Source organism: Halichoeres trimaculatus, unplaced genomic scaffold (genome assembly GCF_033239565.1).
Source record: "Halichoeres trimaculatus isolate MK-OKI-2021-1 unplaced genomic scaffold, fHalTri1.1 fHalTri1_scaffold_12, whole genome shotgun sequence".
NCBI classification, from domain to species: domain Eukaryota; kingdom Metazoa; phylum Chordata; class Actinopteri; order Labriformes; family Labridae; genus Halichoeres; species Halichoeres trimaculatus.
Genome location: NW_027437190.1, coordinates 29,918,692 through 29,946,043, shown reverse-complemented (window position 1 = coordinate 29,946,043; position 27,352 = coordinate 29,918,692). Strand labels below are relative to the sequence as shown.

General features: G+C 40.2%; 1 protein-coding gene across 3 annotated transcripts in view; it reads right to left on the bottom strand.

Annotated features, from left to right (window-relative positions):
- The window catches only part of znf385d (zinc finger protein 385D), a 293,782-nt gene that overhangs the window by 28,048 nt on the left and 238,382 nt on the right, over window positions 1–27,352 (bottom strand). For all 3 annotated transcript variants that reach the window (XM_074682772.1, XM_074682774.1, XM_074682773.1), the window contains one exon: window positions 23,179–23,347. In XM_074682772.1, coding sequence (XP_074538873.1) covers window positions 23,179–23,347 — 169 coding nt within the window. The remainder of the gene's footprint in view (window positions 1–23,178; window positions 23,348–27,352) is intronic.

Genomic DNA, 27,352 nt, shown 5'->3' with positions numbered 1-27,352 from the left:
CTATCCCATTTTACAAAAAAGACTAAAACTAATACTGTAACTAATAAAAACTACTCAAAAACTAGGCATTAAAAAAAATCCAAAACAAAACTCAACTTAAAAACCGTCTTAAAAGAAGAAAGTCAAAAAGAAATGAAACCGAAACTTAAGAAAAATACAAAACAATAATAACTTTGATGTTGTTCTCACATTTACGCTCTCCTGTTGGTTAGACACCAGCGTATGAACTTGTTTCAGCCTCATGTCTTACTTTTGCTTAAATAGATTTGCAGACTGGCACTTGTCTTCGACTTAAAAACTGCATTAAAGTAACTCCACTTGTACTTTAGTGGAATATTCTAGTACTCATTACTTCCTCGCCAATTCATATGACCTTACACACGCATGCCTGCTCCCGCGTAGGCGTAAAAGTTACACCCAGGTGTAATAAAAACAGAGCTTAACTTTAGGTCTGTTGAAGCTTCCAGCGCCAAGTCCAAAGTGAAGTTACACCCAGGCGTGGTGCACTCAGTCCAGAGTCCAGACTAAACATCATGAATTAGTGTTAGCCACAATGCTGACTGTATTGAACAAAACACATTCTGGAGTCACTAAAACCTTGAGTCAGAGTCAAAAAAAGAGAGTTGAGTTCTTGTTACTCCCTTCTTTAGGCTTCCTGGTAGAAAGTATTGCGAAACAAAGACATCGGGTGTACACACAGAACACCTCTGGGTTAAAACCCAATCTGAGTTGTTTGTTTATTTGAAGAGATGTTATTTGTGTTATTAATTAAGCTATTTTGATGTTAGATTTGTTTAAGAAAATGTTTTTCATTAATTTTTTTTATCCCGGATAAAATATAATTTCACATGCACTTTTGTACCTCAGAAAATTGAAATAAGACTTTTCTTTTATTTGCTTAATAATGTTTTCATTTAATTTTTTTTTTTATTCCAGATAAAATATAATTTCACCAGCATTTTTTTACCTCAGAGAATTAAAGTGGAAATTTTCTTTAATTTGTTAAAAAATGATTTTAGTTTAGTTATTTTCATTCTGGATAAAATATAATTTCACTGGGACTTTACTTTCTTTAATTTGTTTAAAAAAAAATCATATATAAATATATATGTATATATATATATGTATATATATATATATATATATATATATATATATATATATATATATATATTTATATATATATATATATATATATATATATATATATATATATATATATATATATATATATATATATATATATATATATATATATATATATATAATATTTTGTTTGCAAGGCTATGATTAAAAAAAAAAAAAAAATCATGAGAAAATTGCATCGATAACCCAGTATCTGAAAACGTATCGAATCGTGAGTTAAGTGCATCCTTACATCCCTGGTCCTAACTTTTGAGAAGCGTCTCTGTTTCATGTGCTTTTTAATGAAACTCATAACCTGCACTTTATTTTTTATCATGCTGTATTGTCAGTTTGCTCTCACTGCTCTGGAGGTAATTATTTTGTTGTTCAGGAGTGCTTTATCTTTCACTTTATCTTTCAAAGTTACGATTGGTATTTCAGTTTAAATAGTTAAACAGTGTTTTTATCCTCTCTTCCTTGTGTGAAGAAATATGCGTTTTAAAAAAATCACATCATCCTTATTCTTGATCTGGGAATTTTTACCTCTAAAACCTGTTTTGGTGTAAGTCTTATAAAATCTCTTATCAGTCTTCTCGGGGCCCACATTGCTCTGATTTTCCAGCAACTTCTGACAGCATGCAACTAATGGGATTCTGTCGTTGGCAGAAGGAGGAGGGGGAGGAGGAGGAAGAGGAGGAGGCGATGACTGTGAAACTTTTTCTGGAGAGATGGATGGTGGAAAAGACATTTTGTGTCTCTGAGGATTTGAAGTTCTGCAACCCTGGTCACCGATCCAACTGAGGCTTTTCTCACAACATTAGAGGTGACTGTGATAACATATGCTGCTCAGATGTAACCTGTAGCATCTATTTTTTAATTCCTCACCACCTCAGGGGAACTGTTTGTTCTTTCGTGTTTGGCTGAAATGAAGCTCATTTCTGTGGATTAAGTCAGAGCTCCTGCCTGTTAGAAACTCGTGACTGAAAGCATGGAGCCCGGATCAGTTTGACCAAAAGTTCCTCCATAAACTCAGCTCCCCCTTCCAGCCTGACAGTCCGGATCACTTTCTGAATATGTGCAGACACAGCACCAACCCTCCTGTCGATCTCAGGCTCCGTCTTCACCCTCACTGCCTGAACTGTCTCTCTTGAGGCGCTGACTCACTGCTACAAAGACGCCTTCAAGAATTTAAGAGTGAAGCTGCAACTTCTTTACATGCACAAAGTTAATTTTCAAGAAGTGGTCAAGAAACAAGATCCAGAAGCTCCTATCTCTCACACTTCATTTCTAATCCCTGCAGTCATTCAAGCCTTTAACAACTTCATCTCGCAGAATCCGTGCATCACATGCCCAGGTGACTTTTAGCAAAGGCACGCGTTGATCACTGTTGCAGAGGACCGAGTGTTCGCCCTGCTGCAGCTTTATCTGATTGACCTCTACCTGTGTATCTGTGTGTTTGAGCCCGCGCCGCAGATGCCTGTGAAGTGATGTAAAGAAGAACATCTGGCATGAAAAGACCATTATTCCAGGCCGTTACCCTCAATCCCACGACTGGAACATTCATTTAAAGTCTGTGGACTCAGCGACGAAAAGGAGCCAGTGACTTCAGATATTAGTTGTTCGTAATTTATGTTCTGTTTAATTTGAGGTAAAGTCGGATATGCTGCAGGCAAGAGCCAGAAAATCTGTCCAGTTCTTTTAATTTCCATACTTCAAGAACGACTCGGGGAAGATTTAAAGCCTACTTCAGTGTTTTTTGGCGTTTTTATCATACTTCATACTTCTCAGTGTTGTCAGGTCACAACGTTTGCCAAACTTTCTTTATTTAAATCTTTTGTTCAAAGCATAAAACACTTAATTATGATGTATAGAGGTGGTAGGTCATAAATCCTCCAAACATATGTAGGCACACTTGCGTGACCTGGCATCTCTGTCGACTTAAGGTCAAAGTTCATTTCTAAACTCCGCATTGAGAAGCAGAACAGGCGCTGTAATGAGCAACAGGCGAGGAGAGCAAGCAAAGGAGCATGGGAGCCACCCTCAGCAGCATGCCAGAGAACATGTCTGAGATAGAGACGGAGGGAGGATATTACACTTTTTATTATGTTCTGCACCAAGCTGGACTCGGTCGGTTCAGGTTATGGTACTAAACTTTAAACCTAGAGGAGTGCCAGGAGGCAAAACCAGCAGGAAATCCACTTTTGTACCCCTAAAATCCTCCTTAAATTTACAACAGACTGATGGTACGCTGGAACAAAAACACAGTCGCTTCAGTTATGGATTACATCAGCATATAAAACCACATCACTGTTCTCTGTTAGAGGTAAAACCATGACTGGAAAACAGAAGGTAGCACAACAACATGACGACAAAAATAGAAGCGCTGCCTCATGGTCATAAACTTCCACCAACGCATCACGTCGCACGCGACCTTCATCTGTGGTTTTTCCCGTGAGAGACAAAGTGAAATATCTGTAGGGATACGTTACTCTGAAAACCAGATAACAGCGCCTGAAGGTGAATAAGAGAAGGCACCACACAGTCATCTACATCAGGAGCAACACACCACAGAACACCTAGCTCTGTGTGATTGTTATCTGACCCTTTAATGACGCTAAGAGAAGGCAAACAAACCATTGATCCGTTTTCTTGCATGGATCGAATCATGAAAACAAACCAGATGAAGAAAAAACAGGCATGAAATGGATATCGTATTTACAATAATGGCACACATTATGTTCCAGTGATCTTTACTTTTTACCTCATGATGCCAAAGTCTATAAAGTTAAAAACTGAGTCATTCTATCCCTGGCTTTCTATCCAGACACTCATGAAGTACAAAACTCAACTAAGGAAGAAAAGTGTCTGGACGGGGGTGGGCTGCACACTGCTTGAGTGCTGTCCCCTCCGTCCACCATTATCTCATGTAAGACTATAATACGGCGTTTTAACATTGTGTTCGTTGCTCATTGTGGGTTTACAGTTTGACTTTTTTTTTGTACTTATTGGGGTCTAATTTTGTGGCGCAGCGCAGGGGGTGCAAGCCTGGCGCAGCCTGCGCAGTGCTAATTTCGTGCGGCGCACCACCGTGCGCTGCCAATTTGACAATTTGGTAGACCGTCTGCTCAGAGATGGTTGTGAGGAGGATGAGGTGGAGACACCAGGAGAGTATACAGTATATCACCAAAGGTTCTGCTATTTGGCGATGACAAACCAGGAGTGCAGGTGGATCAAAAGTATTCTGAATGGATAAGCCAGCTGTGTAACTGTCTCTTAATTTTGTACTCCCATTAATGACAAAGGAACAGATTAAATCTGTCCAGGGAGCTGGCCCACACGGTGACGTGCTTCGTGTCCTCCGATGAGCCCCGCTGTCCATTGTCCTGCTGCAGGGACAGCAGCTCTGACCGTCTCCACTACCAGCACTGTTTCCGCGGTGCTGGAGATCAGTCAGACCAATCAGACGCTGCGCCTCGGCTGCAGGGCATTTAAAGGCGAGGAGAGGCGCTCATTTGATTGGTGAAGACAGCGCTCGGCTGTGTTAAACCCACTCACGGCTTTTCACCTCCCTCTCTGACATTTGCGCGGAGGGAGGTGTGGACGCGCAGCTCTGGGCTCCTCTGCGCCATGACTGCGCCTCTTGTGGCACTGCAGGAAACTTGCAAAGTGCGCCGGTCAAGCCCTGTGCGCACAGCGAAGGCCGGCGCAGGTAAAAAATAGTTATATCATGGAAACAGGAGTTTTTTTTTCTTTTTTTCCCCTAAGTGAATGCGATACATCACCGTATTCAAAAGAGTATTTCCAATTATTCTATTATGATCCAAAAGTTTGTCATAACTTTGATTTAAGTATCTACTGTCATCTTTTAGTCAACTAACAGGCTAACTGGGGACAGGAGACAGAAACTAGCATTAGCCAAAATTGCAACATATGAAGCATTAGCTACTGCAGTTTGTTTGTCACATGCAGAAGTTGCACTATGTTATTTGCATCAAATTAATCATAAAGATACATTCAAAAGATAGAAAACACTGGAAAAGTTAAAAAAAAAAAAAGAAAAAAAATTGCATTAACCAGGGATCACTGGACATGGGGATCTAATTATCTTGGAATAATCGCACACTGTGTGGACACTGTTTGAAGTAATGTTCAGAAAAATGCAGTGAGAAACTTGTCATTCAGGTTATTTAAATGTTACTGTAACTACAGATGTTCAGGTATCCTCTCAGACCCAGCAGTCATCATTTATCATAAAACCCAAATGTTTTATCAGCCATCAGCACAACTTTACATTACCACGTCTCATTGAGCCCAACACATTAGCAGAAGAACAATAATTAATGTGTGATCTACGTCTGACGTGTCTGACCTTGTCACTCCTGATGAATAATGTTTATGCCACGAGCGGAGCGGCAGCGACCTCTCTGCTCCCTGCAATTAACGACCACCTACTCCCAGCACATCTCCTCGTGCCAGGCACCAACACAACCTGAAATCACACCGATTAACTCACCGTGATCAGCAGCGATCGACAGCCTGCCACCACACCTGCTTCTCTGGGCAGCTTTTCAACAGACCGTCATCAGGTCGAGAGTGTTTCCAGGAAAAGAGCAAGAGAGGCTTCGGAGTTCATGTAAGCTGGTGGGTTTTCAGCCTGTGAGTCATCTTTTAAGTGCTGTGGGCAGATTTTCTCACAGTGAGGTGGAATAAATCTAAAAAGGGTTAAAGTTAGATTGCTTTGGCTTTTCTCTTTCTCATTTCTTAGTCGCTGGGATGAAATCTGCACCATTTTCTCACCAAAAGACTTTTATTCTAAAGCATTTATCAGTCTTTATGAACTCCTTTACATTGAATTTAAACAGTTTTAGAGTCATTAAGAAGTACTTTAGCATTTTTGGCAATTTGCTTGTGAAGTGTTTGGATCAATATCAATTTCCTCCTTATGAATTCAGCAAAGACATGGCCTCAAAAACAGACAAAAATGCAGCATCCATCACTTATTGTGTTTCAAGAAAGTTCTTCCTCAATCCTTAAAACTGTAGTTTCAAAACTTTGTATTTTATCACCTCAGGAACTGCTTCAAATCTTTTTATTGAGTTTATGACAAGTTTGTTTAAAGTTTACTGACTCTACTGGGTTTGTTTTTGGACTTTAAACAATCAGAAAAACTGAAAGTCAACACTACTTTGTAATCTTTATGAAACTTTTAATTAAGAGCATTTTATTTCCACAAAACACAGTTTCAGCTCTCTGAACTCCAACTTAACAAACTGCAAATACTTAATTTTTTCTTCTTCGTTCGAACATCTCTCATAATTATTGTCTCTTTTTATAGGGAAGTCGCTGAAATAAGTTTTGAGCTGATTATGAAAGAGTGTCACTGTGACACTCATCATGACCCACACAGTAAAACAAGATAATGAGCAACAAGATTAAGATTGATTATCTCTTTGTAATTAGTTTTAGGGTCACATTTTTCAGATTCAGCACTCACCCTGAAGTGTGTCTGTTTTTGAAAAACTTTCTTTTGTTAACATGTTTTGGCTGAAACTAGAGCAGCTTTATCAAAAGACATTCTCCTTTGTGGAAGTATTGTTTTAGATGGAGAAACTCTTTGGTGGCTTTGCTGGCTTAAAGAGATAAATGGCTTCAAACATAACTTAATGTTTATGTCAGTGTTTGAATACATGGCAGCAACTCCTGGTCTAAAAATAAGAAGCCCAAACGTAAGTGCGAAAAACTGCAGTTCTTCCAGAGTCCACTAGAGGCTGGCTGCAGAAACATCAGAAACCACGTACACACTAAGTCAAAAAAGTTTTGGGTTTTTGGGTCTGAGTTAAAAGTTTCTCTACCAGCACACACTGTATGAGGGCTGAATTTTGTTATTTATAAAGTTTAGGAACTTACAAGTTTTGCCATATAGGGCCATGGCTGATTTGACAGACAGACTGACTGTATTGTATGCTATCGTAACTTATGGTATCATATAGACATGCATAGATCGATGGGTGCTGATTTCCTAAAGTTTGGGGGATCAGTGATCTGACCATCCTTGCATATGAAACTGATTTTATATACCTCAGGAAAAGGTCTGACAGCCAGACATTGTTGCTTTTTGTTCCGAGACCTAAAACTCACTTTATAGGTTGTTTGAAGATTGAACATTGAAGGTATGATATACCTTCAATGTTCAATCTTATTTTATTACTTTTTCAGAAAAAAAAATAAAAATAAAATTATATATATATATATATATATATATATATATATATATATATATATATATATATATATATATATAAATTAAATTTAATTATATTAATTATTATTTTTAATATAAACAATTATAAATAATTTGTAATTATTTATAATTGACTTATAATTTTACTTATGACATCGTAACCTACAGTATCCACATCTACCAACATTAAGACTTTGGCTGCTCAACCACTTATCACGGGTGATGCACTCACTGAACCTTGTCATTCACAAACATTGCAAATCAGCTAAGGTTGGGCAACTGTATGAACAACTGTATGAATAGCTTTGATGAAGCAATGTTTCATGCATTTGGCTGTGTCAAGTAAATTAATTTAGAAACTAAAGTGTGCGCTTCTTTGACACCTCTGCCAGTGTGTGTCAAACTTTTAATCTTTTCTCATACTTTCTTGTCTTACCTAAAGTCAGGCCAACGACACTTTTGATTGGCTGGTTTTCGCATGTACCTTGTTTATTTCTAACACCTTTACATTATGTTGAAAGTTTCTGTGATAACACATCACACTTAGGTAGGTAATAATTAGACAAAGTTTTTTCTTATTTCTTTGAAATTAGCCCCAAAATTTCTTCAGAATTGGTGAAGGTAAGGCAAATTTACAACCCCACTCTTGGTGAATATCACATCTGAAGCCTTCAGTTATATCATGTAAAACATTTTAGGCCAGATCTCAATTTTGCATATCAACAAACTCTATACTAAAGAATTTGGTGAAGTTAAATAACAAATAGCTAATTATCAACTGTTAATTGGGAAATTGAATTATTCACTGAACATTTCAAATTATCAGAGGAAACAATGAACCTTACTTCTGTATTCAAGAACTAAGCAGCTATTTATCACCTGCTTCTCTGAAAATAGAAACGTTAGGATACTTCTAAAAACACTTTTTGGTGGGTTGTGATTTAAATCAAATAAATTATTTGCTAGTCGTCACTTTCTTACCTTGCAATTTGGAATAAATTTTAAATAAACTGTATAAAACCAGTAACCTACCAATTGTGACTTGCGACAATATATTTTGGCATTATTTTGAAGAAGTTATTTGCTCATTTTAAAGTAACAAGAAAAAACTTTGTCTAATTATTACCCAAGTGTGATGAAATTTGCAGACCTCTAAAGTAAAGTGTTACTGTTTTGTGAAACACAGCATTTATACTTCTGTTTTGTTCTTCTTTTTCTGAGACAATAAGGATTTTTATTTTTTTCTAAGTCACAAACAAACAAATGGTTTTTCTTTTCCTTGTGCTTCCATCTTGTCGTCCTCCATTGAAACGCTGCCTGCTGAGGTCGTCCCGTGTTGAGCCGTGCATGTATTTGCCCTTGTTTCGAGGTGAACCCATCCACCACGGTGTCATTAAAGAGCCATTTGCCGTTGGAAGGGCAGGTGATTAAAGTGTACTTTGGCCAGCCTAGGACGCCGTGCACTCTGGGAAGCCTCTCGTAATCCATATCCCCAGTCAGTGTGACCTAACGGGCTCCGCGAGGCCCAGTTAAGAACTCAATCCCCTCTCATTAATGGAGGTAATGACTGTGATCAATCTAAAGTTGGTACGGGCGAGCCGTGCGCGACAGCAAAGTTGGAGGAGGAAAAAGGGAAAGGAAGAGATAGAGATTGAGGCCAGGTAAGAGAAAAGGACGTAGAACAAAGGATCTGGAAGACAGAGAAAGATGGGGGCCAGAAAAAGTTAAATTAAAGTGAAACTAGAAAAGTAAGCAAAGTTTGAGCCAAAACAACGGGTGAAAAGAGGCGGGAAGAAAAAAGGAAAGCAAGGTAAGGGACGTGAGAAGGTGAGAGGAGCGATAAGATTAGAAAAAGAGTAATTGGGTATGGGACACTTTTAAAGAGCGCGAAATTGAGAAGGTGGGAGTGGTGAGGCCAACAAAGAGGCAGAAAATCCAGAGACAGGTGCAGCTACCCTTCCAGACATGACTGCGCCTCTTTTCTTTGCTGCCGCTCCTTCCTCTCCCCTGAGATCTGCTTTGGCGATAAAGGAGAAACGCTGCTCTGAAATCCTTCCACTCCGCTTAGGCTTCCAGGCAATCACACGACTCCCCAGAGATCTGATTACCTTTCTCAATGAAGCTGGATTAAGCCCTTTAATTAAAATGATTGGGCCTTATTATACGCCGTCACAACTTAAAGGACAGAAATCCCTTGTGGCTCCTGAATTCTGTCAAATTTCATTTGACGTGTGTGATTTTTTTTTTTCTTGTCAGTATTCAAAGTGAGTAAATGAGAAAAGAGTCACGCTTGAATATCCTTAGAATAAAAGACAGATAAGGTGAGAAATTTGCATTCACAAATAAGTGTGCATCGGTGCCTGCAATCTTCTTTCTTGTCTCGAAGGAGGCAAAAAAAGGGACATTGTCTCAGAGATTTAGCAGTGGGAGCCATTGATTTGAATTCAAGCTGATTTATCTCCTTCCAATTTCATCTAAGAGCAAATGATCCGCACCTAATTTCAGTTGGGAAGTTTCAGCGGTTACACATCGGCGTCCAAAATCCCCGCAAATGAGAGCATTTTGCAGCAGCAAGCAGCATAGGTATGGAGCCAATCTAATCACACCCTCATCAGGTCTGCTGTGTCTCTGTGTGTGGGAGCTTTTTCCAACCCAGCGCGTACGTACGGAGAATTAGGCACACAGGCGGTTTATTGGTGGAGGATGATGGTGAGACAGGAGGGCGTCCGCAGCCGTCGGGGACCTGCGGATGGAGGCTTTTCGGGAGGGGGAGGTAGAAATCCTGAGCTAGCCTCCTGCCTCCCTGCAGCCAGCTCCATTGTACAGCTGCTGTCAGTGCTGGCATGGCTCCCCTGACAATCTGCTCTTTAATAGCTAATATCAGGGTACATTTCCTCAGGCACTGGACTGGAACTGAGAGATGGCGGGCCGTGCTGTGGGCATATCTCTCCTTCTCCCTCTCGTAGCCTTTTCTCGCTCCAGCTCTACTCTCTCAGGCCCTGACACACAAAAACAAAAACGCACACACGCAGGTTTGACAGGCAGCCGCTGAGTCATCTGGCTAATCTATAGTATCCTCTGCGTCCAGCTGTCAATCCATCAGAGGAGACACACAAGATCAAGAGTAAAGAACGAGGATGGATGATGCTGCTTTCTATAAAAACTACTCTGTGATTACATGATTACACGTATCCATAATGCCTCCTTATGCTCTTTGCATATCGACTCAAATCTCCCTGAGCAGATGGAAGCGTGAAATCTTAAAGTACACTTTGATTTCACTTGGTTTCATCATTTATTTTATGTGAGAAGGAGTCAAGATTTCACTTATTTTCTTGCTTGTATTTAATGTTACTCAACAACCTGAAAGACTCTTCTGCCTTACACTGCAAAAAGAAAAACACAGAGAAGCTCCACAATAACACGTCCAGATCTCAGACTGAACCGTCAGCAGTCGAGTTGCATTGAGGGTTATGTAAGCCGCAGGTTTTGACAAGGGAGAATAATGTGTGGAATAAAAGAGGCCATATGTCTGGTTCTGCAGCATCAATTTTTATCCTTTTTTTCCAACCTGCCAACAATCATATGAGAGCGCAGTGTTAAAACAAAGGGCCGTGCTTTTCTGCCTCCACAGGAAAGGAGCTTTGTGGATTGCTTAGCATAAAGAGAGTCAAAGTGTCCAGACAGGGTGATTTTTAAACTGTCTTCTTTATGCATAGTCACATTTTTTAATTGCAAAAGAGGAGTTTTTGATTGGTTATGAAACAAACTTTAATTTTCAAAGATTACTGTTTCTTGACCTACGAAGGCAAATAAGGCTAAGAGCTAAAACAAACCACTGACAGCTCCCTTATCATGATTTTTAACCCATTTATGCCCATTTTTTTCTGAGATGAAAGGCATATAATTTTATCAATTAAGTCCCTCTGAACCAAGTTATGCATTTATTTTTGTCCATTTTTTTAATTTACTTTGAGGAAAATAGCATTTCTTATGACAGGCAACGATTGTATTGGCCCAATACCTGACACTGATACCTGCACTCACCCATCCCTAATGGTAACGTATCAAAGCTCTACAGAAACAGGCCTTGGGAGAGTATTCTGAGAGGACTAAAATTAGCCATTGTACCTCATTCTACAATTTCAAATAAGTAGATTATGAGCAATTCTGCAGGCAGTGTTTTCCTTTAGTTAGCAACTAGCTATGTGTCTGCCGTCAACTTTTGCTGCCACTCAGAAATAAGCTCACGAACAAAAAACCTTGGTGTTATTCTTGACAGTGAACTCAAACTTGACAGGCAGATATGTTCCACTGTAAAAACCAGTTTCTTCCAGTTACGATTATTGGCCAAAGCAAAAGCCTATCTTCCAAAGAAAGACCTTGAGAGGGCTATTCACTGTTTTATTACATCACGCCTGGACTACTGCAACTCTTTATTTGTAGGTCTTAGCCAGTCAGCTTTACGCCCTCTGCAGGTTGTCCAGAATGCAGCTGCCCGCCTGCTGACAGGCAAAAAACGCTTAGACCACATTACACCTGTCCTCGCATCTTTGCACTGGCTGCCTGTTGATTTTAGAGTTCATTTTAAAGTTTTATTGATTGTTTTTAAGTGCTTGAATGGTCTGGCTCCACCTTATTTAACTGAACTTTCAAAGCCTCATATGACTACCAGGGCACTTAGGTCATCAAACCAGTTGCTCCTGGCAGTACCTCGGACAAGGCTCTCCACTCAGGGGGATAGAGCATTTGCGGTGGCGGCACCAAAGCTGTGGAACAGCCTACCTATCCAGGTTAGAGCTGCACAATCAACTGAGCACTTTAAAACACTACTGAAAAACCATCTCTGTTCTTTGGTGTTCAATCCCAACTAAATGAGTAATCTTGGTTTTTTATCTCTTTGTATCTTTGTATCTTTCATCCCTTACATTTTATTCCCTTTCTTATCTTTTACTCTACTTTTATTGTTTTTATCCTTATCTTATTTTATTTCTGTTTTTATGCCTATTTAATGTTTGGCTCCTTAATATAAAGTGTATGAGAGATTGTTTTGTACCCCTGTAAAGCACTTTGGTCAACCGAGGTTGTTTTTAAACGTGCTCTATAAATAAACTTTGACTTGACTTGACAAAAAAATATTTATCCCAGGTAAACATTTTTGAGGGAGGGTTACTTTAGAGACTTGAATGATTAAATAATTATAAATATGTTAGGGTGAAAATCATAAGAAATCTGTGAAAATTGCCTCTTTCCAGGACAATTTGCATCCACCATGTCCTCCCCCGGAAGGAGCAGGAAGCAGATGATGTCATGTGACAGGAACAACTTGGAAACTATTTTTCATAGCCCAAAATCTTTTTCTAAGTTGTTTGCTAGCATATAAGTGGAAAAAATTTAATTAGTTACACTGAGATTTTTATTGTGTTAAGAAAATTACTGATACACTTTGGCAACAGTTGTTGCTGGTGGGGCAAAACAGGTTAATGCTTCCAACCACTGAGACGGGGGAGGCATCATTGAATTTACAGTACTATAAAGAAAACCCTTTTTACTCTTTCAACAGGAAAAACTAAATTACACAGTTTTGTAAAGTTATACTTTGGCCTTTTTTTTCTTATAGAAGCAGGAACGTGCAGGGTAGAGAGTGGGGGTAGACAAGCAGTGGGTGGCCAAAGGCAGGGACCAAACAAGCAACTGCTGCAACAACAACTGCCACCTCTGAATTTGAGGCAATTTCACAAATTAATAAGCTAAGTCACTGCTGCGGATCAAACATTAAGAATTTATGTCTTGCCTGTTGATTTGGCAGTTTTACACTGGATGCTCTTCCTGACGCAACATTCCCCATTTATCCAGGCTTTGGTTGAGATAGGAGCCCAGCTGTGCTTCAGAAACAAACTATTTGACAGTTAAATAAAAGCAAGATCTTTTCCCAGTGACAGGACATACAGCACAGTCGGCAACATAAGCTCATATAATTTTGTCCACAGGGGGCGCCAAAGTGTCACAAACACAAAGGTTCTTACAGGAGCTTTAAGTTGTGAAATCTTGACTAGGTGTTCTTAGTGAAAAGAATCAGATTTTCTCTTCAATACTGGAAGCTCATTTGAGGAACTTTCAGTTTGTGTAGATTTTGTAGATTTTGGCGCCCCTTGTGGACAAGCTCCAACTTCCTGTGTCCTGTGTACTGTGACTAGTGCTGTTTTCTTTGGAACGTCCTTCCAGGGCCCCTTTAGTTGTTCTTGTTCCAGGTGCCCAAGAGCAGGGGCGTCACCAGGGATTTTGGGCCCCATGAAAAGAAATATTGCTGGGCCCCTATTTAATTTTATTGGGTGCCTTTCTGAACCCCTGTCAACGATGGGCCCTTAGACCCCCCTTTCGGCACCCAGGTGCCTACGGGCACTGTGTTGGTGACCCCTGGTTTAAAGTCAGTGAAATCAAATTTTTCATGTTGACAAACTTCCTCCTTGTGGAAGAATGAGATGACATGTCCCTCTTTTTCCACTGGGGGTCCAAAAAGCTTTGTGTATTTTTAAAGCTCCTGTGAGAAGCAAACGGTTGTTATCTGTGTTTATATTGATCGAAGCACCACTTGAATTAATCACCTGACACACCTTGGGTTAAAATCTTTAAGAAGCACTCGGTGTGTCAGTACAACTGTAACGTTGTTGATTAAATTTTATTAAGTCCATTTAAACTGTTTCTTTAGTTCTGTGGAGCAGAGACGGGAGTTAAGCTTCTTTAAAGAGACAGACTTTATGGCCCAGTGTCTTTAAATGAATGGCTCATGTTGCTTTTATCCGTCTTTTTGTGGGTTTGTCTCTGATTTAATTTCACTTGAATGTTTCCTCTTTTTCTTCATCCACTATCAACTTGATTTACAGCTAGAAAACTATACTGAAAATGTGTACTACTACAACTTCAACTGGAGTGAGCTGAAAGCAGGAAGTGATTCATGTGTGATTTAGTTTTGGATGTTTGTACCAAAAGAGTTGCATCCTTTACAAACACCACAGGAGATTTATAAAGCCGAGGAGACAGACTCCATCAGCTGCCTGTCCTACTTAAGCAGCCCAGGACTGTGTTTTTTTTTTCTTGGATATTTTCCAGTATTGTCCTCCAAAATAAGAGCTGCCACAACAAAAACCACCCACTATTAATGAAGAATTAGACCTATTGTTAAAAAACACATCTCTGCAGGCACAGCCAGCTGTAATTCTGGAGAAAAAAATCCACCCACCTTATATTTTTTCAGCTTTTGTGGTGTTGCATTTTGGAATAAAATTATTACAGAAGAAATGTGTTTTTCTGGTAATTTCAGAGCAAAACAAACCCATAGAAAGCCCACTTTACAAAAGCCGACAGTTGTCTTCCTCCCTGTTGTTTTCTTCTGCTTTCACCGCAGCCATTACTCTTCCCTGAACTCCGCTTTTCATTACCGCGAGTTTGGTGCCACTGATATACCGTCAAATACTTGAGCCTTGCAGATAATGCAGCATTTACCCGCCTCGACAATTAATTCTCCTGACATCTGAGCACATTAATATTCATTACCCGGTGCCACTCATGACGAACCGCCACCCCCACGCGCTAAAGATACGATAGTGAGATGGTGTAGAAATGTGCTTTTTTTTTAAGGGCAGTAAAATGATTCATCGCCATTTGTCTGTTTAGTTATGACAGCAGGCTGTTCAAGGTCTCCCAGGTCTCTGCCTGTGTGAAATGTGTTTACAATTCTCCATGTTTGCATGTTTAGTGGGTTTGAATTTAAAGCAGACATCAGTGCCTGAATATCATCTTCTTTTGTGCACACATTGACTTAAAAGTTTATACGTAGGATAGTGAGCAGCATTTTCACTGCATTGTCAATGTTCATAACCACCTGCTCAACAAAATATTGATTCAAGCCCCTTAATCGTCATGTCCCAATAAAGCTGATCTCTCTTGTCTTGATGTCTTGTCTGTAGACTACCTGGTGCTGTAGACTTGCCAGACTCCAGCTGCTACAATTAACACAGTCTCACCATCCCTGCTACGACATCCCTTCAAACTCCGCGTATCCCTCTCTCAAACCCCAGAACATGAGTCTGATTCTTCTCAAGGTTATGGCCAAAACACACCAGATCCATCTCCACCCCATCATGACACTGGATCTCTGATATATTTCAGTTTAAGTCAACGTGTTAACTCACACTGACTCAGCTCTGTTACATTGCAGATCCAGAATTTTAGTGGGATGCCAGCACATCGTGGCATCAATTTACCCTGGCAGATAGACCAGAACAGGAAGTTGTGCCCTGAAACCGTATTGAAACACCAAGTGATTTTCAGAATAAAAGAAACTGTCAAAATCAGATCATGTTTAGCCATGAAAACTGCTCCCCTGGTGGCTGGCTGCATTATAGGTAAAAAAAATCCATCTCCCCAGTCATTCCAGATGGGCTGCGGTCAAACTTTAAAAAATTAATACACCTTATAGAAATGTTTCTAACGCCTGATTGTTGTGGTGATTTGGAGATATCATTGGGCTGCCTTGTATTCAAGTCCTTGTTTTTCTGAAAAGTTTTGTTTTCATTAGTTATGAGAGGTTAAAAACAAGGTTTTACATCATGTTTAACGATGATTGATTGTTCTTGTGTATTTTTTTCGAGTATTGTAAAGTATGCTGGGAGTTAAATCAAGAAGTGATCAGACTCTCGAAAGAAAAAAAATATATATATTATATAATTTTTGTCACCACTCAGATTCTCCCAAAATCCCTCACAGTCTCTATTGCGCAGACTATGGCTGCACAACTGCTACAATGGCTGCGCCTGTGACGGAGGAATTTTGGCTTCAAAACCGTACAAAGGTAAATGGAGGAGCCACGCTGTCCACTTTTTATACAGTCTATGGTCAAAACACAACAAAGTGAACATGGAAAAAGAAACAGGTCTGGTGTGTTCTCTTCGTTAAAGGAAGTTTGTCTTTAACACTTTCACTTGCTAAAAGTGCTCTACTCTACGGTTCAACAAGCAGAAGCTTTTGTCCGAAAAGATGTACAACACAAGCAAGAATTTTGACAGAAGAGAAATCTTAGTTGTTGCAACAACATACTACAAGTTATTTGGCTGCAGGTGCTGCCATTAAGTACAAGAAGATTTTTTTCTCACCTAGAATACTGTAGCCATAACTAACCACAATTAATCCCTGCAAAAATATAGATCAACCTTCAACAACATTCAACAATCAGTGCTAAATATTCACAAAGAGCTCGGTCTGGCTCCTTCTGGCTTTTTCTACCCCTGAGGACAAAGAGGAGAAGCATCTTATGTGCAAAGTGTTTCTTGAACAGATGAGTTTCTCTTAAAGTAGAAAGGGACTCTGTGAATCGTATAGAGTTAGGTAATCTATTACACCATTTGGGCACAGCAGAGGAGAAGAGTCTGGCTTGTGATTTGGAGCCATGCTAGGCTGGGGGCACCAGGCGACTTTCACAAGCAGAGCGTAGTGGACGAGACAGAGTGTAGATATGGATGAGGGACCCCAAGTAGGCATGTGCTGTTCTTGTCAATATTTTGTAGGCCACAGAAAGCCAGTACTCATGAGATCAGGCTTCTGATCTGCTCTTGATGTTGGGTTTTTGTTGATAATACAGTGGTGCCTTGACTTACTAGTTTAATTCATTCTGTGATGGAGTTTGTTACTCAAATTGCTTGTATCTAAACTCAATTTTCCCCATTGAAATGAATTGAAATGCTATTAAGCTGTCCTAGATTCCAAAAAACACAGCATTTTTTCAGTTGCATGTTTTTGAACAAGAAAAATGTACTGATACGGATTATTGTATCGAATCACAATTAAAAAGAATGTTTTACAATAAACTAGTTTCATTCAGTACAATCTGCAGCATTTACGCCAGGGGATCAGACAACTTGAAAATTTTGGCAGACCTGGAGGAGAAAAGCTGAACTGAACAAAAAAATGATTTTTACCCTTTTTGCCATGCTTTCCTCATTATTTCATCCTCCCTTTCAGAATTTTTCTAAATGTGTTCAGCAAGTACCATTAAACAGTGTGGTTGCACGCTCAGTTCCAACTTTTTCCGGGTGTTTCTTATGAATGAAGTCTGAAAGTTTCTTAAAACATCTGCAAGCTCAAATACAAGAACAACACTGATGCTTCCACAAAACTGGCTCATAACCTGAATTTTAGCTTTTAATTACCAAAGTAACAATTTGTCAATAATTAATGTTCTGAGTTTAATCCATATATTGAGTTTTTCCTCCATTCTGTGACTATTTCTGGTCTCTTCATTTGATCATTTACGGTATAAAACACTTTGACTCTGTGCTTTCCTTAATGAATAAATTACACTGAACAGAGGATAATTACTTCAGGTGTCAGCTTCTCGTAGACTGAACGCTCATTTAAAGTGAAAATCCCAAGTTAACATTAACTCCCCGTCATAATTTATCACTTTTCCTTTTTTGTGTAAGAAGTTCTGTTTTTCACATTTCACGTTACTTAGTTTTCAATTAACATCTCAGGAAACATGATTAACGTTTAAAAAAGACTGTGAAGTGTTTCTTTGGGAGGAGCGAAACTTAACTGAATGATTATGAGTTTCAAATGCTCAAAGTTCCCACAGCACATGAACACACCGCAGCTCAACTTCTTCCTCATAAAGATATAAAAACAGCTCAGAGCTCAGCAGCTCAGGGAGGAAAAACAGGTTCAGTCCGCTCAATATATAGAAACTTTAGCTTCTCTTTATTAGTCCCTGAGAGCTTCAACTCCACATATCCACTGACTACAAAAATACGTCAGATATAACTTTGATTTTTAGCTCTGAGGTGGTAGATTTCCATTCAAGAACACGGCAAGAAAAGCTTTCCATTGGAAGGAGCCAAAATGTAAATCTCCTGGTTTCACTCTTCTCAAACTCATCTAAGATTTCATAACCCCTGACGTTTAAGACCTCCACAGCGGCTGCTGCAGGCCGCGTTATGTCATCTAAAAAAGCTCTCCTAATGTTAAAGTCGGCAAACTGCAGCGTGGATTAGCTCTTTGGTGGCTCGAGTGCAAATTGCTCCACTTAATGGTTTGACTTTTGTGCAGCAGTTTGGATTCTCTGTGGGATGAGAGACAGAACGCTGCCAGGTGTGAAGCACCTGAAATAACATAAAGAGGAGCACGAGGCCTACGTGAGGTTAAATATATACATTAAATGCATTTTAATGCTGTTTTTCTGGCTCATCAGATGAGTATTTGAGCAGAATGACTAAACCTGAACAGTGGGATGAACGCTCAGTTTCTTGGCGGTAGAACGGACGTTTTTTCACCTAAAGCAACCTTTAAACTAAGAGCGTGAACTGGTCAGACTCCACAAATGGGTCACGGTGCATGATGAGCTCCAGAAATGTGCTCTTCATTTAAATACTTGTGGATCATTGTGCTGAGTTGAAATTAATCCCAGAGCTCGACGGCTCAATGTGTTTCCAATTCCTTTAAAAACCTCTATTGTTACAGTTAAAGGGGAAGACTTCCATCGGGCCAATTCATGACATAATAACAGGCGGCTTAAAGAGTATTACAGAGGAGGGGACAGGGAGAGGGTGGGGGGGCTTTGGGTTGCCGGAGACATTATCCTCTGCAGAACAGCACAGCAGACAAAATCATTAAAAACAATCTGCAGCTGCTTCCTGTCTGTGCTGGAAGTTGCATTAAGTTTGTGTTTACTTTCTCTACATGTTTTAAGCAGAAGTTCCACCGAGAATTCAGATTTTTCCAGCAGACACCTGCACAAGATAACCGGATTTAGGGAGCCACCTGTCTGTAGCGTGACGGGTATCAACACAGCAAAGATGTAATTAAAAACGGGATAAAAGGTAGAAGCAAAGTACACATTCAATAAGACAGCAGGAGGCATGAAGTCAGGAGCACATGGTTGTCGAAGTTGCTACATTTGTGTCAAACAAACAAGTTCAAAACAGCTACTTTTAAAGGCTGAATGTCCGACAGCATGGGACCAAATCACAGCCTGCCTCTCTGATCCCTCTCCAAACGCTCTGTGGCTTTTCTCTGTCTTTGTCAACAATACGAGCTTTGTACAAGTTGCGATAATGGCACCTCGTTGAAAAAGTCTCCCACCAAGAGTGTTCATAAAGTTGCACTCACGGACAAAAAGGAGTTGTCCAAAGAGTGACAAGCAGAGAGGCGGACAGAACTTTCCTCTCAGTCCAGAAGTTTCATTGACAAAGTGAAATTCAAGGAGATTAAAACACTTGAAACAGAAATGTGTTGTTGTGAAAGTGCTGCAAGAGTTTTGAGATCTAAAGCTCTTTAACTCCTTTCTGACAGCTGAATTAAAGGCACTTAAGGAACATTCAGACTGGCTACAGCCCTAGATTTATATTTCAAACAGGATTTAACAATGTATGGAGGTTGGCGTTAAATGTGTCACTTGTGTTGTTGTGAGCTTAAGAATAGAAATCAATATTTACCAACATGGCTGCACTGACCTGACGTTTTAAATCCCAAAACTAAAAGCAGGGCTTGATGATCCCAGAGTTCACTGATGAGCTGTCACAGTGTGGCAGTGAATGGGTTTAAGGATTTTAATGTCAAATATCGATCTGAGTTGTCTTTATATGTCCGAAATTTAAAAGTCCTAAAGTCGTCTGGTGTGTGGGTGCCCAGTCAAAATATATCTACTTCAGATGTTTTAGTTAAGACTGAACACAAATCTTTTCAGTCATTAGTATTGATGTCATCAATCAACTCTGGTCTTTATTTTAATTGCCTCCAAATTGAATAAAGACAATATTTTTATGTGTTTTTAAGGTATGGGCACGCACCGCTATTGGTATCCAGAATCGGGCCAATACCAACTCTATTTCAAGGTATCAGTACTCGCAAAGACTGCAAGTCCCAGCAGCCGATAGTCACTACATTGCTGCAGTTTGGCACCACAGCAAATGTGTGTAAGGTCCTGTTCGGACAACATGAATGAACCAGGGAGAGTTAACAGTTAAACTGTTTTATTTTGCACTTCATTTGAGTTTTAAGAATTACTAGAACTCTGAAAGTTTTTAGTTTTTTGGCACTTTTGTTATTTTAACAAAAACATATAATAAACTCAGGGAGTTTTTCTTGTTTTATTTTGGATTTAAAGGCAGAGTGACTGTCCTGTCTTTGTTCAAAATGATCTGTCAATGTCAATTATAATTTTATGTCTCAAAAGTATGTACTCGGTCTCGGTGAGTACTCAAGAGGGAGTACTCATACTGGTGTCAGTTTTCATCAAGTCGATGTAGCCTAATGGGTCATGCTACATGCTGTGAGTATTATCCATTTGGCTTTGTTTGCAGTGACACCTGTGGCCAAGATTGGTAGTGTGAGTAGATCTTCTTTTTAACACAACTTTTTTTTTTTTTTTTCCCCAGGATTGAAAGTGACATTGATGATGCTTCCACCAGCTTTTCTTTGGAGTATTTGTGCACATGCCCATTTCAGTCTGATGTCTAGATATGACTGTGTTTTTTGTTATTGTGATTTTTTTTTCCCTGGCCAACTACAAAACAAAACAAAACTTCCCTTCAAGGGATAATGCCATTAAAGTTGAAGGTAATGTATTCATTTGTAGTTACATAGCACTACTGTTTAAAACGTGACACCAAGAAACTTTGTAAACTCAGTTTGTAGTTTTGTGTCCAGAAGGCAGTGTTGTAATGTAACTAAGTACAAACACTTCATTACTGTACTTAAATAACATTTTTACATATCTGTACTTTACTTATTTATTGATTGGTCCGACAACTTTTACTTTTACCCCACTACATTTCCTTAATAAAATGTGTACTTTTACTCCAATACATTTCGTCTAGTCATTTTCGTTACTACAAAATAAAATTAGAAGAAATTTGAGATAGTGACATAATGCCTGTTTGTCATGTCAACTGAACTGCCAAGCCAGAAGAAGAAATTCAGCTTGTCTGGGCATGTCACATTATTACAAATTTAAGCCTCTTTCTCCCGTGCCTGGATATTGTCCTTTTACTGTAAGGAAGCCACAATAAACTTCAAAATCAAAATTCTAACTGCTTACTTTTCAAAAAATACTTTTACTTGTACTTTTAATACTTAAGTAAATTTTATATCTGGAAATTACTTTTGATACTCAAGTACAATAAAAATCAGGTACTTCAAGACTTTTACTCAAGTTATATTCTAAAAGGTGACTTTAACTTCTACCAAAGTAGTTTTATGGTTCACACTTGTACTTTTATTCAAGGACTGCTTTCAAGAACTTTATACAAGACTGCCAGAAGATGAGCAGACTGTTCAGTGTTCCTCACAGCCCAGTGCTCTCAGACGTGTCTATGACGTGTAACATTAGTGAATGTCCCACTAGTGCTCATCTACCAACTCCAACCTCACCAAGCAGAGCTAACGTAACCTGGCTCTTCATTTTATTAATAGACTCTCAAGTTTGAACAGACCACTGCAGAATAACTGCTGACTGTGGGTCGGAGTCATAAACTGTATAATAAATGGACGTAGTCTCCCCAATGTCACCCGTCTGTTTTTGAAACAGATTTTTGAAGCATATCAGCTGCAGCCAAATTGGGAGTAGAGTGGACTTTGAGTCTCCACACCAACAGCTATATGGCATCTGTAAGTCATGTGAGCTCTGATTGGGCAAACTTGCGATCTTAATATCCTCTAAACTGCCGAGTTAGAAAGAAATACAACCCCTCATACAGTGTGTTCAGATGAGAGACATCCATTTGTACCAGGCTGTAAATGGCTTTTTGGCTTGTTGTGTATATGACTTCTGGTACTTCCAGAGCTTGCCTCAAACTCAAGAAACAGTAGGTTTTATCACTTCTGTCTCGTATCTTTACGCTGAAGGTTGCTGCTTGGTTGGAATGAATGTTATCACAAACAGCTTGACCTGTACTTTAGCCCATGCTCTTTCACTCTCCTGTTCAGCTTTCTTCTGCTCTGACCCTTTTTTTCTTTTTGACAGCTCAGCTCCGGTGTTCAACATTACTACAAAATAGATACAAGAAATCCTTTTCAGCAGAGAAAAATAGACAGATCTTGCTTCTCAGTGTTCAACCTTGCTGGCTGGAAAAGTGTTATTTAAGAGACTTTTGATCTATGTGCCATAGGTGAATTTGTGTTCTCACAGGAAAATCCAACCCAACCACAGATACTGAGAAAAATCAAGAGGCAAAGTGAGACTTAAAAAGCCCTCACAGGATCTATCACCTGGACTTTGTTTATGTACTTATTGGAAACAGAAAACATTGTATATTGATGTTTGATTGATGTTTAAGCTGATCCACCCTTTGTTCCAGCTCAGGTGTTTGTTTTCTGTCCTTGTCCTCTTACATCACCACACCCGTCAGCAAGGTGGTCCAAGTTAAACAGACTGAGACACTACACGGGTCAAATCTTTGTCCAAATGCAGCATTTATGATGCAACATCCACTTTATCCTGAACACGCTGAAGCCCTCCCTCATCCCTCTGATGTCTAACTGTCCTGTTTGTCCTGCAGAGATCTCCCAACTCTACAAATTTAATATGTGAGCACTAAGTTGGCAGGCAGACATGGCTGTGCAGCCAACACAGGGTTTGATATAATCAACACTGAGCCCGTCCAACTCCTGAAGTGATTGCATGTTTTCAGTAAATCCAGAAAGCCAAAAAGGTTGGTTTCTGTGTTCCAACATTCGCTCTGAGCAGAGAGCAGCAGCTACGTAAAGAGAACAACAAAGCGTGTGTGTGTTTGGGAATGTGCAGCAAGCAGGACAACACAAACCTTTCCTGTCTGTGCCGTTGGGGACCTGCGAGGTGTTGATGCCCTTGGCGATCTCTTGGTTGGCGGTGTCCTTGGTGACCGCTGAGCCTTTGAGCTTACTCTTCGGAGCATCCAGGGCTTTCAGCTTCTTGGCATGTTTGGTCCCCTTGTAGTGGGCCAAGGCCTGGCTCTGAGAGGAGAACAAATAACAGGCTCGATTTAACGCTGGGAAAGAGTCTAAACACACAGAGCCAGGATGAAATGAAATATGAAAACTAGAGGAGCACGGTCAGAGTCAATGAAGCAGACGAGACACAATTAGGAGCGGACAGTTGATACATGCTGCAGCTAAATGACAAGTTACCACCTTTGGCGGTGGTTCAAAAAAAGAAAACACCCCTTGAAATGTTGACAACACACAGATAATTGGTTTTATAAGACGTTTGATTCCTCTATTTCTGTATCTGTAGCAAAAACAACCCTGAAATCAGCCTTCATGTCTCCTCCAAATGGATTTAAATCAGCAAATTTGGCATTTCAAACCCCAAATTATGTCTTATTCCAAAGAGGTTTTGCAAAATTTACCCACTTATCAATCATTCCCATTTCTCCAGCCCTTAAATGGTTGTTAGGATTTCAGATCTCTCCAATGAAACGATAACAGGCTGATAATGAGTGACATCCAGTGTGAAACCAAGCTAATTTCTCCACTAATAAAAAAAAAACACTCACTGGCCACTTTATTAGGCACACCTGTCCAACTGCTCATTAACGCAAATTTCTAATCAGCCAATCACATGGCAGCAACTCAATGCATTTAGGCATGTGGACATAGTCAAGAGGATCTGCTGCAGTTCAAACAGAGCATTAGAACTGGGAAGAAAGGTGATTTAAGTAGGGTGACCAAGCGTCCTCTTTTGCCCGGACATGTCCACTTTTTACGTCCTGTGCGGGGTGTCCGGGCGGGTTTAATAAATTCACGAAAATGTCCGGTGTTCACTGATTTTCACAGGACCATTATTCGCGTCCGTAAATTGACCGCCGCTTGCAAACAATACTATCATGCGCATCACTTACCGAGAGGCTGCCTTGTGGGCAGGTCTGCTCTGCGCGTGCACACACACGCATAGAGAGTGAGAAGATCAGAGAGAAGGCGAGAGAGAGACATAGACGGAGAGCGGAGAAGACGGGGCTGTTTAGACAGCGGAGCTGTATTGCACGAAAGATGCCTAAGCGTTGCAGCTTCACAGATGAACTGCAAAAAAAATTTCCGACATAACGTCCCGGTCGGGACAAGTGGGAGGCAGAGTATACCGTGTGCAAAGCTGGCACATATGTCTCAGTGTCCAATAAAGGTGCTGGAGATCTCAAAGCTCACATGGACACCGAAAACATGACATGACAATGGCATTTCATACTGTAAAACACCACAACAGCTACAGGTCCATGGATTGCACCAGTGCCTTGCTAAAAAGACATTTCCTGACTCTGACGTTGCTAAAAAGTTTAGTAGTGCTGGCACCAATGCCCGGTACCTGGCAATCGGTAACAGTACTCAACGGTACAAATTCTCGCTACTTTTTTGTAGTTATGTGGTAAAAAATTTCAATTTCTTTAACAATATTATATATATTTTTTTCAAGTTAACATATATATCCTTCAGTATACACCCTTGCAATGCTGTGTTCATGTCCATCATGGAAAATCGACTATTCTTTCACTTCCTCACAGTCACAAGGATGTGTTCAGGTACCCAAACGTGGTACCTTTTGATTGTACATGAATCGGTACTCGGTACTTTTGACAGAATTCGGTCGGTACCTTTTGAAGTACCTGATTCGGTACCCATCTCTAGGTGTAATAGCCCCCCATTCTGTTGAAGTCATTCATGAAGCACTCAAAAAATCCAGTACTGTGGTGTTTCCACAGATGGGAGTAACCACGGGGCAGTGAAAATATTAAGAATATAAGAAGCCTGTCTGAATTTGTGCCTCGAGGCCAGTGCCGTTGTCCTCTTTTTTGGAAATCAAAATATGGTCACCCTAGATTTAAGGGACTTTGAACGTGGCATCTGAGTATTTCAAAAACTGCTGATCTACTGGGATTTTCACCCACAACCATCTCTACGGTTTACAGAGAATGGTCCCAAAAAGAGAAAATATCCAGTGAGCAGCAGTTCTGTGGGACAAAATGCCTTGTTGATGCCAGAGGTCAGAGGAGAATGGACAGACTGGTTGGAGCTAATAGAAAGGCAACAGTAACTCAAATAACCACTGGTTACAACCAAGGTCTGCAGACAACACCAAAACTGGACAATAGAAGATTGGAAAACGTTGCCTGGTCTGATGAGTCTGGATTTCTGCTCCACATTCAGATGGTAGGGTCAGAATTTGGCCTCACCAACATGAAAGCATGGATCCATCCTGCCTTGTATCAACGGTTCAGGCTGCTGCTGCTGGTGTAATGGTGTGGGGGATATTTTCTTGGCTCACTTTGGGCCCCTTAGTACAACTGAGCATGGTTTTAAGTCCACAGCCTGCCTGAGTATTGTTGCTGACCATGTCCATCCCTTTATGAGCTCAGTGTACCCATCTTCTGATGGCTACTTCCAGCAGGATAACGCTCCATGTCATAAAGCTGGAATCATCTCAGACTGCTTTCTTCAACATGACAATGAGTTCCCTGTACTCAAATGGCCTCCACAGTCCCCAGATCTCAATCCAATAGAGCACCTTTGGGATGTGGTGGAACGGGAGATTCTCATCATGGATGTTCAGCCGACAAATCTGCAGCAACTGTGTGATGCTATCATGTCAATATGGACCAAACTCTGAGGAATGTTTCCAGGACCTTGTTGAATCTATGCCACGAAGGGTTAAGGCAGTTCTGAAGGCAAAAGGGGGTCCAACCAGGTAAGTGTACACCAGAATGTCAGCGTTGGAGAAATATGCCCGACCCATGAGGCGTAATTTCGAGGAGTGGCTTTTTGCTTTGAAGTCCGAACACGTAGCGCCACCAGGATTCACCTTCACAGCGGATTCAGCCCGGCACACAGAAGTGGGACATATGCAAAGACTTTGAGCTGTCCTTGTTTACCTCTGCAGACTTCCTCCTGCACACCTCGCCTGTGGCAGGAGGGAAGGTATCTAGGGGGAGTGGGGGGGTGCGATTGCCTCTTGGAATAAATAAGTGCACTGAACACACATCCCCAGACGACATCTGTGGGCGTCTTTATTTATGGGTCTCTGTGGGGATGTTCGCTAAACACAGCCGGGACAAAGAGACTATTCTCTGCTATACGATCATCGCTCAATTTGCATGTATTAGATGTTCTCTCGTAGAAATTATGGGCTTGGAAATATATTTAAATGACCTAGAATCATCACATTATGGCAGCAGTTTTCATCTTGAACATTCAGTTTTTCTTAAAAAAAAAGAGCAGGCACATGATATGTTCTCAAAACAAGATAAGCAAAGTACAAATTTAGTTTCCAAAAGTCTTGTTTTGATTTTGGCAGAGGCTGTGTGATCGCTGACAGGCAGTAAATCTTTCTTTCATTCTTGAATCATCTTTCTGGACGAGGCATCACTTTTCAAAGACTGCACATCTTGCTCTGGCGTGAAACTATTCATTCTGACCCACATTCATCTCTCTCCAGGTACCACAGATATAACGTATTCTCTTTGTCACGAGGCTCAGGTGATATGGATGAGTGTTTAATGTGACTGCGCCAATAATTCATCTTTCATTAGAGCAATGAAGTGGAAGAATGACCTGAACTCTGAGTCTGACACATGCGTGATTAAAAGTGGGGAAGGAAATCATTTGTTTCCCTCCAGGTGATCCGTGAGGGGGGGAAAGACATCAAACTATCAGAGGCAGGAGGTGTTTCTAGGATTCAGAGCAGCTGTCTGAAAACACTAAAGGTCAAAGTCTGAACTCCACGTTCTGCTTTAACTGATGTGAGCCCAGGAGTGGAAAGTGATGTGTGAGTGTTAGCATAAATGTGGGACATTCTTTATCCCTAAAGCTGAAATAACAACATTTCTCATACCGCTCTTCAAATCTGCAAGAGGTCCATCCTTAACTCTCATTTTTCTTCCAGATATGGCAGTTTGGTGGATTTTACAGCAATACATTTTTTCTGTGCCGTCTCTAAGATGGTAGAGTTTCAATTTTGGCATTTAACTAATC